Source organism: Xenopus laevis, chromosome 8S (genome assembly GCF_017654675.1).
Source record: "Xenopus laevis strain J_2021 chromosome 8S, Xenopus_laevis_v10.1, whole genome shotgun sequence".
Lineage (NCBI taxonomy): Eukaryota > Metazoa > Chordata > Amphibia > Anura > Pipidae > Xenopus > Xenopus laevis.
This window is the reverse complement of record NC_054386.1, coordinates 32,066,096-32,079,197: the sequence shown is the minus strand read 5'-3', so window position 1 is coordinate 32,079,197 and position 13,102 is coordinate 32,066,096. Positions and strand designations below refer to the sequence as shown.

The 13,102-nt window shown below is 41.9% G+C and overlaps 1 protein-coding gene across 16 annotated transcripts in view; it reads left to right on the top strand.

Moving 5' to 3' along the window:
* The window catches only part of ntng2.S (netrin G2 S homeolog), a 59,341-nt gene that overhangs the window by 37,862 nt on the left and 8,377 nt on the right, over positions 1-13,102 (top strand). For 2 of the 16 annotated variants that reach the window (XM_041574457.1, XM_041574467.1), the window contains 9 exons: positions 1,221-1,393; positions 2,886-2,912; positions 4,040-4,144; positions 5,793-5,858; positions 6,897-6,986; positions 7,728-7,793; positions 11,521-11,586; positions 12,130-12,195; positions 12,476-12,541. In XM_041574457.1, the coding sequence (XP_041430391.1) occupies positions 1,221-1,393; positions 2,886-2,912; positions 4,040-4,144; positions 5,793-5,858; positions 6,897-6,986; positions 7,728-7,793; positions 11,521-11,586; positions 12,130-12,195; positions 12,476-12,541 (725 nt within the window). The remainder of the gene's footprint in view (positions 1-1,220; positions 1,394-2,885; positions 2,913-4,039; positions 4,145-5,792; positions 5,859-6,896; positions 6,987-7,727; positions 7,794-11,520; positions 11,587-12,129; positions 12,196-12,475; positions 12,542-13,102) is intronic. The other 14 variants (XM_018232653.2, XM_018232651.2, XM_041574458.1 and 11 more) reach the window with 13 other exon arrangements.

Here is a 13,102-nt window from a genome sequence, read left to right as displayed (position 1 = left end):
GCCGTGGGCACTAAATAATTCATCTCTTCAGCCCTTGCCTGTGCAAATGCTCCAGACAGGAATGCAGAGCTTGCTCAATGGCACACGGACAAGGCCAGAGTAGGACTTTTTAACCTGTCTCCGTTGCACCCGTTCAGTCAATGCCATGATGTTTCCATAATGTGACGCTTCTATTTGAAGGGGACCTCTACTCAAAAACTGAAATAAAAAAGTTAAAGTTATTATTTGTATATGTAATCGCTCTGGAAAGCAGTGTCTGTTTATCTTTGTTTGATCACTTCTTCTGAGTCTTGAAACTATGAAGCAGGACCAGGCTTCTTCTGCTATTTTTATTAGGAGTCAGACCCAGCAGTGAAAAGAATATGCAGGCTACAGGGGAAGTTGTAAAAGACCACCAATGTGTCTAAATGTGTCTAAATATAGTTTATATAGTTAAAGATTCCATTTGGAGAGTTTTGACTAACTACTGGTATGACCCTATATGTCATATTGCCATTTAGAAACAGGACTATAATGACTATAAGATAAAGAAAACTGGAGAGCCTTCCAGTGTGAATAAATGTAGTTTTTATTACAGTGCTGTAATAAAAACTACATGTATTCATACTGGAAGGCTCTCCAGTTTTCTTCATCTTATCATGATAATGTTGTGGAGATGGCTACTCTACTAATCTGTTGAAGAGCCTGACCATAAGTCTATTGGAGGATCAGTTGGGAAATAATTGATAATACTATAATGACTATAACAAAACTTGTTTTTCGCAACAGCATGGAGGATAAATCAGCCACAAAATCTAGAGATCCAGTGTGGTATAATTGGGCTTTAGAGATCCAGTGTGGTATAATTGGGCTTTAGAGAGACTCTATAGGAATTACTGGTACAGGGATTTAATTGGTCCAAGAAAATGAAACTTGGTGCAGCCTGGCAGGTATAAAGCATAACTCTCAGTTAATAGGTTGACAGTGTGTGGCGTTGTACTTGGTATCAGCCTGAGGGCCAAGAGTTAGACACTTGAACACTCATTAGATAAAATTAGTCTCTGTGCTGTCAGCCTTAGAATATTCTAATATGCAGATGTACTGTACTTTTAAGTTAATGTATCGTTTGTGTGACTTGCCTTCTTCAACCTCCCAAAACAGAGGCTCCAATTGATGGTGCTGATGCTGTATTGTTTTTTATGTGCATGCCTTTCTCATGCCTTCTCCCTCATCTTTTGCAGGTGTAAATGCAACCTACATGCAAATGCGTGTAACTTCCGGGATGGAGCCTTGCAGTGTGAGTGCGAACACAATACTACAGGACAGGACTGTGGGAGATGTAAAAAGAACTTCCGCAGCAAGTCTTGGCGTTCTGGTTCCTACACCCCGACACCCAACGGATCACCAAATGCATGTAGGTGGCAAAGAAGATAGGTAAAGCAAGAACCGTTGTATAAACCTGGGCAGAGGGCTGTTACAATGACAAAAGCCCAACTGGAGCCCTGGTGCCCTATAGATAGGGGGCAGTTCCAGTTGCTATGCCTACAGTTTATGCACATCCTCAGTGATCTTGACACTTGGCCTTTTGTAAATAGATTATAACACTACAAGAGTTGGGAGTGGGTTAACAACAAGTTCTGTCCTGGGTGTCTCTGGGACTATAGCAAGATGATTGTAACCCCAATGTTACTATATATCTGTAACCTTGTTATGAGCAATGGGGGCCCAGCCTGAAGGTCAGTTAAGGGGAGATTTTGTGTGATTGCTTATTTGTGCCCTGGGTACCCCTGGAACTATAGCAGGGTGACTGTTACCCCAATGTTTCTATATATCTGTAACCTTATGAGCTAAGGGGGCCCAGCCTGAAGGCCAGTTAGGGGTGATTTGGGGTGAGTGCTTATTTGTACCCTGGGTACCCCTAGAACTATAGCAGGATGGCTGTTAATTCAATATTTTAACAATTAATTGTTGCTTCGTATCTTATCTTATCTATAAATAACATAAACAACCAGTAATAGATGGAGATTTTACTCTATACTGCGTTGCAATGCATATTTGGCCCAGCAGAGTTTGGCTAGCCAGCGGGCACCCACGCATTGCCACTTTAAAAATTCTGAAGGCGCACATCCTGTGATTGATTTTCCAACTCACATGCTGTCATCGCTTTCCAAATCAATCGGTGTTCCCTTTTTTCTCTCCCCCTTCCTTCCTGTCTTTTAACATCTGCACTTTTAAATTGATCAAAAGGAAAGCGGAATCGTTCAGAGGACTTGTGACTAGAGTGTCACCGGGAAGAGAGGATTTTCAAAGAGAAAAGGCTTGTCAAATTGAGCCAGCAGCCTTTATCCCTTCAAAGGGCCCGACAAAGACATGCAGAGCTTAGACTGAGATCCTTGTTCTCTCTATTTTTCCTTCACTCTGTGCACTGTTTCCTCTGCCCTTCCCTTCAGCAACCGAACATTAACTCTAAGGCTTCCTTCCATAAAGGAAAATGCTCTCTTTTGTTAGCAAAAACGTGTTCCAAATCAGTGCCCTATTCCAGTTAAACTGTCTGCCTGTCATTAAGACTAATACAGATGAAGAAGCCCAAAAATATATAGGTATAAATACACATATGCAAACGAGGAAGGTGCTACCGAGTTAATAAGCTCTGCCTTCATACTTAAACCTCTAGTGGGGCTAAACCATACTTGCATTTCTGAACTGCTTGTTGTCCTACTCTGCGTATATCCAGCCTGGTTTGCTTCTTTCTCTCTCCAGTCCTTCACAGTCAAAATGAAAGCACCCTTGGGCTTTTAACAGCTTGTTGGCTAAAATGTCTCTTCCCTGTTGCCCCCTCTGTTCTTCTAGAGAACCCAGCTAGTGGGAGAGTAACCCCCAGCTAATGACTTATTTTTACCTTACAGGTGCTGCGGCTGGTTCCGCCTTTGGCAGTGAGTAGATCCCTTGATTTCCTTGTGTATGTTGTCCTCTTCTCCACTGCCATTCCACCACATCGCTCCATCCTTTATCCATGCTGCTTGCCTTTACTTTTTCTTTGCTATCATTTTTCACAACTCTTCTTTTACACAATCTTTGTGTTGCTGTCAGCGTTAGTCGTTCCTCTTGCCCTGTAGGCATTGCTGAGACTTACAGGTTGCCCTTAAAATAAAACCATTGAGAGTGTGACATCTGGCCTACTCAAATTTGGGCCTACTACAGTTTGATTGCATAGCCTTGTGAGGACGTCAAACCCATGAATCTTCAAGCAGATTTCCAATCATTTTATGAGTTGTTTTTGTTATTTGTAATCCAGCTGGTTGATCCTAGAAAACCATCAACGCGTTCCTGATGTTTTTAGAGACAGTGTTGTTCTATAGTATATGATGTTTGTTTTTTAACTGCAGCGGACACTTAAAAGCTAACTGCTGGTTGGTTGCTATAGGTTACTAGACTGGGGTAGTCCAGCAACCAATCAGAAGTTTGCTTTTGTTAATCTAACTGCATTATACATCTTAAAGGAGAATTCAACTGTAGAATTCACCCGTACCCCCCCCACCCCAGGTAGACCCCCTCCCCCCAGGCTACCAACCCTCCGGGGAAATGCCCCATACTCCATACTTATCCCTCGCCGCAGATTCTTCCAGCGAAGTTCCATGCATCCATCTTCTGCGTCCTCTGTAAGCTGATTTGCGCAACTATGCATGCCGATCTCACAGTCAGCTTACCGAGGAAGCAGAAGATGGATGTGTGGAACTTTGCTGGAAGAATCTGCGGCGAGGGGTAAGTATGGAGTAGGGTGCATCTCCCCGGGGGGCTTGGTAGCCTGGGAGGAGGAGGGAGGGAGGGTCTACCTGGGGTGGGGGTGAACGGGGTTTTTTTCAGAACAGGTTGATTTCTCCTTTAAGGCTACCGATGGATTGGCAGCACAGCCCTAATCTGGTGTATGGAACAATGAAAGCTGCTTATCTGAATAACATAAATATATTTATTATATCGGAAATGTTAATGGCACTCATTCTAAAATACAGCTTGGTACCATATGGACCTGCACACTTTGTCCTGTCTTGTGTCTCATTAGTATCTGAAAAACCAAGAGCAGAGACCACTGCTAGCACGACCAGGCTAGTGCTAACATCTGATTCAGTCACCTTCCCTGAGACACTTGTTTCCATCTCTTTGAAAGGTTGGTCACCGATGCTTTTAATCCCAGCAGCCCACAGTCATTAATGCATAGGTAGTTCTCATAGTAGCATAACGTGACTGCCCTAGTTATACCATAATGCATTGTAGATGCTTATAAATAATAACTGCCTCCTTATTTACATGAAGTTATTATTGTCTTAACTTCATTCCCTTTGGGTGCATTGTTGATCTTTTTGGCATCAAAGGGGTTAATCTTTGTGTAACCACTGATAAGAATGGACTGGCAAAAAAGGAAAATAAGGATATATGTACCCCTACTTGTATACCAGGATATTAGGTCATTGTAGGAATTCCATGACCATATAAAGTTACAAGTTTGCAGGTTAGCTCTTTCTTTTTTGTCTGGGATCACTAGAATTACTTTAAATGTCCTCATAAAAAGAGGGTACATAACAATATACAAGTTATGTGACACAAGTGACATCACTAAGCACAGATCCCTATAAACTGTTCATAAAACTGTTCTCTTGTGTAAGAAATAAGTGCCTCCTCAATCCAGGATGTGTTTCAGATACATTGTTATCATGGGACATGTTTAAGTAGAACTATATGAAAGTGGGTGGAGCCTGTAGCACTAGGTTTCTCAAGTTTATAGGAAATTATAACTACAAGGGTACACATAGAGGTGCCAGCCTTGATTCTTTGAATTGTGATTAGCTGTTCTATCGCATACAGACCGTGTTTACTGCTATGCTGAACCTTCAAATAGCCTTTGAAGATACATATAAAGTAGTAGAAACTTTGGGGCTCTCCCCCTTGGGGTCCTGGTGCAGTGATGATGGGGGGCTCAGCTTGAATGCCTGTGAGGCTAAGAATTGAGGATAGTGCCCATTTGTTCTTTAACCTATTTATAAGCTATGGGGGCCCTGACCAAAAGATGGACCTCCAATGGCTGCTTAAAGGAGAATTCAACCCCCCATGATGAAAAGTCCCCACTGACCCCCCTCTGCTGGTCCCCCTCTTTGCCTCCCCCCTGTTAAGTGTTATCCCATAATTGTGTCCCCTGTACGATTACTGACCGCACATGCAGAGTGAGCGCAGTGGAGCCATCTTCCCGCGCTTCGGTAATCTTTGTGAAGTGAGCGCCGTAATGGTGCATGCGCATTTGGAGCAATCTTCTGCTTTGCGACAACTGCACATGTGCCGGAAATTGCTGAAGCGCTGGAAGATGTCGCCCATGAACTAAGCTGCGCTCACTTTGCATGTGCGGTCAGTAATCCTACAGGGGACACAATTCTGGGGTAACACTTAGCAGGGGGGGGGGCAGCCAGTGGGGACTTTTCACTGTGGGGGGGGTTTAGTTCTCCTTTAAAAAAGTGCAACTTGCTCTTGTCTAGACGTGCTAGAAACCCCCAATTTATCAATGTATCTTATCTTGTCAATGGAGTATTTAATGTAGAACATTGATTTTTAGCCTAGATGAAGATACCAAATTGGGTCTCTGTGCTGTTTAAGGTGGGTCTCCATGATCCACATAATAAAGTAACATATATGGAAATCTAATGGTTCCTTTGATATGGATTGTTCTTAGTTTGTTGTTTCCTCTCCTGCTTTCTGCAAATCCTCTTTCAGTTGCTGCCATTTTTCCTTTCTTTAATACCTGTTTTATTTAATTGATTTGTCATCAGCAATGGATCCCATAATTGAAACTACAGCTCTACCTGTTGTCCCGGAGTACACCGAAAATAAAAGAGGTACTCTTAGGATAAAGAGCTAGTGTCCTCCTCTTAGACTCCTTTACCAATTATAGTAAAAATAGTAGAGGTACTCTTAGAATAAAGAGCTAGTGGCCTCCTCTTAGACTCCTTTACCAATTATATTAAAAATAGTAGAGGTACTCTTAGAATAAAGAGCTAGTGGCCTCCTCTTAGACTCCTTTACCAATTATAGTAAAAATAGTAGAGGCCTTTCTAACTGGTTTTCATTCTAATGTAGTCACTGTAAGTCATTAATTATATTCGTTGGCGTATATTGTCCTTTTGGGAAACACTTGAGGCTAATCACATAAGGCATTTGGTAGATGCCAATTGTTGCCAGGTAGAAATATCTTACTCTAGGGGGACATTATAGACTTACCAATGGCCCTTTTATAAGTAGCTCCTGACAAGCTTATGTGGCTTATTTTCACTACATTAGCATGATTATAATTATCCTGATTGCGGCCATTTAATATAGAATGAGTAGACAAATATTCTATTTATAAAATCCTGGCTCCATAAAATTTACTGACCAGGAAAAATACATTTAGACACCATTGTCATGTGTTGATCTTGAACAGCAAAACGCAACTCTCTGGAGTTTGCTCCTGATGTTTTGAGAGCTCGAAGGCTGGAAGACAGCAATTTAGCAGCAGACAATGCTATCGATTCCATTAATCTATGTTGACTTTCCATTTTTAACTACTTAGGCATTATGCACCACACTGTCTAAATGGAATCTACCAACAAAAAGTATTGTTTGTTCCTTTTCAATTGTGTTTATTTTAAAGGGGAAGTAAACACAATATCATAACATAAAATTGAGTGCCCTAGCATGTTATATGGTGATTCATGTAATTCATGCTGTGGCCTGTGGGCATAATGGTGTGTGTTAAGGATGTGTAGGTTGTGATCTCCGCTCTTCCCTTAAGTCTACTTATTGTTTGGTAGACACATAGATTAGTGTGTCTCTGTTGAGTAGTTAATCTTTACAAAACCATAGCTCTAACAACTTACCTGGTTATACTATCTTAGACTTTCAGCCCCATCAAAGCAGCTTCTCTGTTGTGGCCCCTTTACAGGCGGTATCCACTTACCCTGAGCACTTCACTGCTCATACAGAAGGTAGGTCTGGATCCATACCCTAACCAGGCCTACGTAGTTCTGCCTACTTTGACTATTAGTGGTGCTAATTCTAGTTTTGTTTTTTTATTGTATTGTGTAGAACAGGAATCTCAGTATGCTCTTATATCATAAACAGAGAAGGCAGAGAAGGCAGTAACCAGGCATTCCCACTATGATGCCCAGCACAGAGAGTCAGATATATAAATCTCCACTTATGCATCCTTGGGAACAAGGCCAAGCAATATGAAGACATAATTGCCTTCTTTATCACAGCGAGCAGGATTAAGTGAAACCATATACCACTTTATATGGGTGGGTGAATCATAACTACAGCTGGCACGTTCCCTTTTAATCCGCTCTTCATCTTAAATTCTCGCTACCGACGGACTTGGTTGGACTTTGACAGCTGGCACTAGCCTTCTGATATCTATATAATTAAAGATACTTTATTCAATGCAGCTCGGCCAAGCCTGATTAATATAGTCTGTGTATGGGGCATATGTCACTGGTTAGCAGAGTATGCTGGGGCTTGTAGTTTAGCAACACATGGGAAGCCTGGCATTAAAGCAACCTGCTTAAGACACTACCAGTTAGTGGCGGAGCTTTCTTATAGGTTCCATATGCAAGGTTTATGTCGCTGTGCTTGCTGCTATAACTTGCACTAGTCTGAACAAGCAACAATGACCAATATTTTTGTTTGCGTCTGCCTGCTTTTACTCACTGCATCATGTCTATTTAAAGTTATCCAGATATCACTGACTCCTCCAATGCTGGATCAAAAGCCCAAGTTACCCGAAAAAATCCAAGGTACGTTTCGTGGAATACCTCCTTAAGTTAGACACAGCTAAAAAAAAAAGACACCACAGGGAATTAATGTGTGTGATTAGGTCAATCTTGTAAATCGATAAGTCAAATGAGAAGATAATCTATTTTTTAATTTTATACATTAGAAAAATGCTGCTGGAAAAGCTTATTCTTCTGGTAGCGATGGACATCTTCTTTCTTCTTGGGGGTACATGAACAGTTCTGACTGCAGTATATGTCAGCTCTGTCCAATAATAACCAATTTAAACTTACAAGGGCCAGTAAAACTGCTAGCGTTCAGCCCAGTCCTTTGCTCTGCCAATGGGAAGCTGCGGTGTTGGTGCCTCCAGCTATCACAAAGGGACCCATAAGTAAAAAACACACATTAAATAAATATACAGAGATTTAGTTTTATTATTTCAATAAATATAAATATGAATTTGGTCAATAAAAAGAATAGCACAGAATTATCCTTTCAATTGCAGTGCTGTAACCCTGTACTTGGGTTCCCTTGCCTCCTTACAAAGTTTTCCTTGTCTAGATCCACAGACAAAGCACTTTCTGCCCATCTCCTATTCTCTCTCATCACTGCTGATCAAATGCTTCCAGCAGACAGGAGTTGGGGGGCTGTCACCTTGGAAACATGGCCCTTGCAATTTTGCCCTGAGCTACAGCCACCTGTCCAATGGCATTTAGCACCCTCGGGGCTCACACTAGTCGACACTGACTTGTAACTATTCATCTGTAGAAGCTTGGAAGGAATAAAAGGCCTTTCCATATTAAAGTCAAATCATCCCTGAGGCCTTATACCATGTTAAAACACTACAGAGAGAAATCTCGTAACCCATGGGCTGTCAGTTGAATTCATGATTCTGGGCGGTTAGCACATATGCAAGTACAGCAGTGGCTTGTATAGCAAATGTGATAAAATAACAGATTTGTTCCATTGCCGAGCAGGGGGTGGTTACGCTGGTAAGTCTGCTACTTTAACCTGACTTGAACTGACATAGATGGTTTAAATTCTGCATGTTGGGTCAATAACACTCTCATACCATGTGGGTTCCTTCCCAGAGGATTAAATGCAGTTAGACATTGGAAGGTGTACTAGAGCACTGTGATAGCAGGAGCATTTAACTATGGCAGTGGGTAGGACTAGAAAACTCTGATGGAAGTTTACAAGGGTCGGACCTATATAACAGTGGGTTGGATTAGAAAACTCTGATGGAAGTTTACAGGGGTGGGACAGTGGGCATTATACAGCAGTGGGCATCATTAGGACACAATGATAATAGCTGACGGGGGAAAAACAGTGGACTGGACTAGGGCTGCCATCTGTCTGGTTTGTACATGATTGTCCATTGCAAAACTGCCAACCTAGGTTGTAAGAGTTCTGAAACCCAGACAAAATTCTGCAAAGAAAAGTGCTAATCCCTACTCGTGGTGCCATTGGCCCACCCCTTAAATCATTGGCCCCAAGAGACCCCTCCCCCTCAAAGTCATCCGACCCAGTTCACTGCGCAGTCAGAGGACAGTAAAAAGGTGGCATCCATAAGCAGAACACACTGATGGCAGCTTAGAGGGGCTAGGAGCCTGAATCTCAAGCATTGGCCTCAACTAGAATACTCTGATGGCAGCTTAGATGGGCAGGGAGTCTGTAAATCAAGTAGTGGGTGGGACTAGGACACTCTGGCAGCTTAGTGGTGCATGGAGCCTGTAACTCAAGCAGTGGCCTGGGTTAGAACAGTTTGATAGCAGCGTGCAGGGGAGAGGCAGGTTGTCTGTAACTCAAGCACTTGGTTGGACTAAAATACTCTGATGGAAACTTGGCAGGGGTGGCAGGGAGTCTGTAATGCAAGAATAGGGTGGAACTCAACTAGAACACTCTGATGTCAGATTCCAGGTATCATCTTTCTGTGGTCTAAGGGCACTGCTGCTATTTTTTGTAGGGTGTGTGTGTGTGGAATGCAACTAATAGCAAACTGATATTTTGATTGCCTTTGGGATAACCCAATGAATATTACCCTCTGCTCTGTGTGCACAATGTCACAGACGCTGACTGCCTACATCTTCTTGTGAGTTAGTAATGGAATTAGTATCAAGCCAACAAAGCACTGGTGTCAGCAGCAATGATGGAACAAAACAAAAATGTATCTTCATAAATACAGAAATAACCCCTGGCTGTCACCTGACCTTCTACCCCTGTACCCCCTCACTTCAAGGAGATATTAAACTACCTTTCATATTATGCATGAACATAGCTTTTAACACTTTACTGTCTGGGCAATCTACCAGTCATATGCGTCCTTGCTAATAATGGCCCTCAATGTCTTGATCAGTATTGGCTGGAAACAGACTGTCCCCAGTGATGAATACACCAACGGTTATATGCAGCATGGTTCCCTTTGAGCTGTGAACACATCCATGGATTTTGCATGCACACAATTCAGCTAGTTTGCATGGTTTCTATAAGACATTGTGGGGCCCTGTTCATCCACTTGTTGCCACTCATCTGCCCTTGTGTAAGGGCTGTGAGGCAAAATAACAACATAAGTGCCCACCAGGATAGAGTAAATTGTTTGGAGATTAAGGCTATGGTCTAAGGTTTTCTGGTGGCCCCTTGGCAGCCCAGTCCAACACTAGATGCAATAGGTGGTGGTGGTGCCTTCATATTTTGAGAAGAACAATCAGGGGTTATATTAATAGTATCAAAAATACAAAGTTGATCAGACTAATGCTGATGAATTTAAGCTTTATTTTTTACCAAACATTAAAAGTCCGTAATGTCCATGACTAGTGACGCGTTTTGTGCACTTTGGCAGAGTATACAGATATACTCTGAGGAAGTGCCAAATGGCACTAAACGCGTCAGTAGTAATGGACATTACGCACTTTTAATGTTTGGTAAAAAATAAAGCTTTAATGCATCAGCATTAGTCCGATCAACTTTGTATTTTTGATGCTGTAAGGAAGTTCCGCTGCCAGGGAACACAATGACGGACATGTGATTGTCCTGGACCAATCAGCACAGTACTGGTGAGAAAGCTGTATATGTTATACTAATAGTAAAGTAATATCATGGCACACTGAGCCAAGAAGTAAGTCTTCTCTGTATCTAATCATCACTTTATATTTATAAGTCTGCCTTTGCATGTTTTAGGGAAGCAAAACCAGGTTGCAGATAATTAGCATTACAACAACACAACAGTGAAAAAGCAAAGCAGCTTCATATTAATCTCATTTATATGAACAGTGTTCTGTTTCATATATAGGTCAGAAAGCTAAGACCGAAGGCTAGCATACGTAGAAATACTGTACCTAGAAACTACTAGTGGAATAGAATTAATAGGCCACTCAGCTGAATGGTGCATGGAAGCCTGTGATAAAAGGCAGTGTGCCCCAGTGTTGGACTGGGACGCCTGTAGCTCACGAGGAGACCTTAGGCTGAGGGCCTACTTTGTAAACTATTATAACTTCTCTCCTCACTCAACCTCTATAGTCTTCTAGTTTCTTTTTTTCTACACTGTATACTCTATTATTCCATTATTAAGCCTCTTTGTTCCCATAAAGAAATAGGGAATGACCATGAAATAGGCCAAATGGTTAGAAGTAAGAGGCCCACTGACAACTGGGCCCACCGGGAGTTTTCCTGGTACCCCGGTGGGCCAGTCTGTCACTGGTGTGCCCTGTGGAAACTTCATGTCTCTGCGTTACATTCCTCTCTTTGTTATAGCTGAACCTCCTGTACAGAGAGAATTGACTGTGACACCAGCTTCAGACAAGAAGCAGACCAAGACAGGTACTTCATAGCTCTAGGCAGAATGGTAGCACCATAATAATAAAATAAGATATTTTCCAATATCAATAAAGTCCCCTAAATTAGTGGCCTTTACTATTTTCCATATACTGTATGTGTGAAGATTTGGACTTTCCTTATCTTCAAGTTACTGGGATCAGATTTATAGTGACTGCCTGTTACAATAATCAAGGATATTGTGTATAGAGGTGGACAAAGCTGCAAAGCATTCTACACCTAAGATAGGTAGGTAGTGACCACCACCCTCTAAGATGTTGGGTGGGATGACCCCAGCAATTTATGTTGGAGTGCTTGCCTCATTTATACAGAATTTTCCTACATACAGTGATTGGACTGCGGCGGTTTCGATGGCCCAATAACTTGCCGCTGCCACTTTAATTAGCTTTACAAAATGTATAAAGTTTTATTTCCCTTTAGATCTACTAAATGGTGACACTATAATATCTGAGACAGAATGGCCAGTGATGAGAGGAAGTGTATATGGAGGCTTCATGTCTTTACATCTCATTCCTCTTTGTGTTCTAGCTTCATCTCCTGTAAATAGACAATTGCCTGTCACTCCAGCTTTGAGCAAGAAGCAGATAAAGACAGGTATCGTGTAGCTACAAGGAAATAGTCTGTAGAGTTGCCTCGTTGCACTAGACTTGTGGTGTAGACAGTGGTTTTCCAAGAGTTTTGCTTTTCATGTTGTTATTCTTTTTGTCAAACGTAGACATGTTCTATATGTTGTATGTATCTAAACCACTGTTTCAGAGGAGTGTGTGTGTATGAGTTTTGGTTTGTGCTCAATGTCTATAGAAAACTGGGGTGTCTGGTTGAGTTTGGAGGTTTTAAACATTTGTTTTTAATTTATTTCTTGTTTGACATCCAGTTGCCCCTCCTCTAAGTAAAGAATTGCCTCTCCCACCAACCTCTGGCAAGAAGCACACCAAGACAGGTACCTTGTAGCCTTTAGGATTTGGTCTGTAAAGGGCAAGTGGTCTCAAGGTGTAGATATTGGGTGCCCACTTATAGTACCGCATCATTCAGATCTGGTGGAGAATCCATTCGACCAGTACTGTATAAAGTCCCATCTGAAGTGACTATACCTGTATTTTAAAGGGTGCAAAAAAACCTCTTAGTTCTTTATTGGTGGTTGTAATATATATAGTATAGCAGTGATCCCCAACCAGTGGGTTATGAGCAACATTTTGCTCACCAACCCCATGGATGTTGCTCCCAGTGGCCTCAAAGCAGGTGCTTATGTTGGAATTTATGGCTTGGAGACAAGTTTTGGTTGCATGAAAAACAGATGTACTGCCAAACAGAACCTCCTGTAGGCTGCCAGTCCACACATGGGCTACCAAATAGCAATCAGTGTCTATATTTGGCACCCCAGGGACTTTTTGCATGCTTGTTTCGATCTCTAAGTTTTTCTACATTTAAATGTGGCTCATGGGGAAAAAAAGGTTTGGGATCAGTTTAGTATAGAACTATATATACTTTTACAGAACCACCT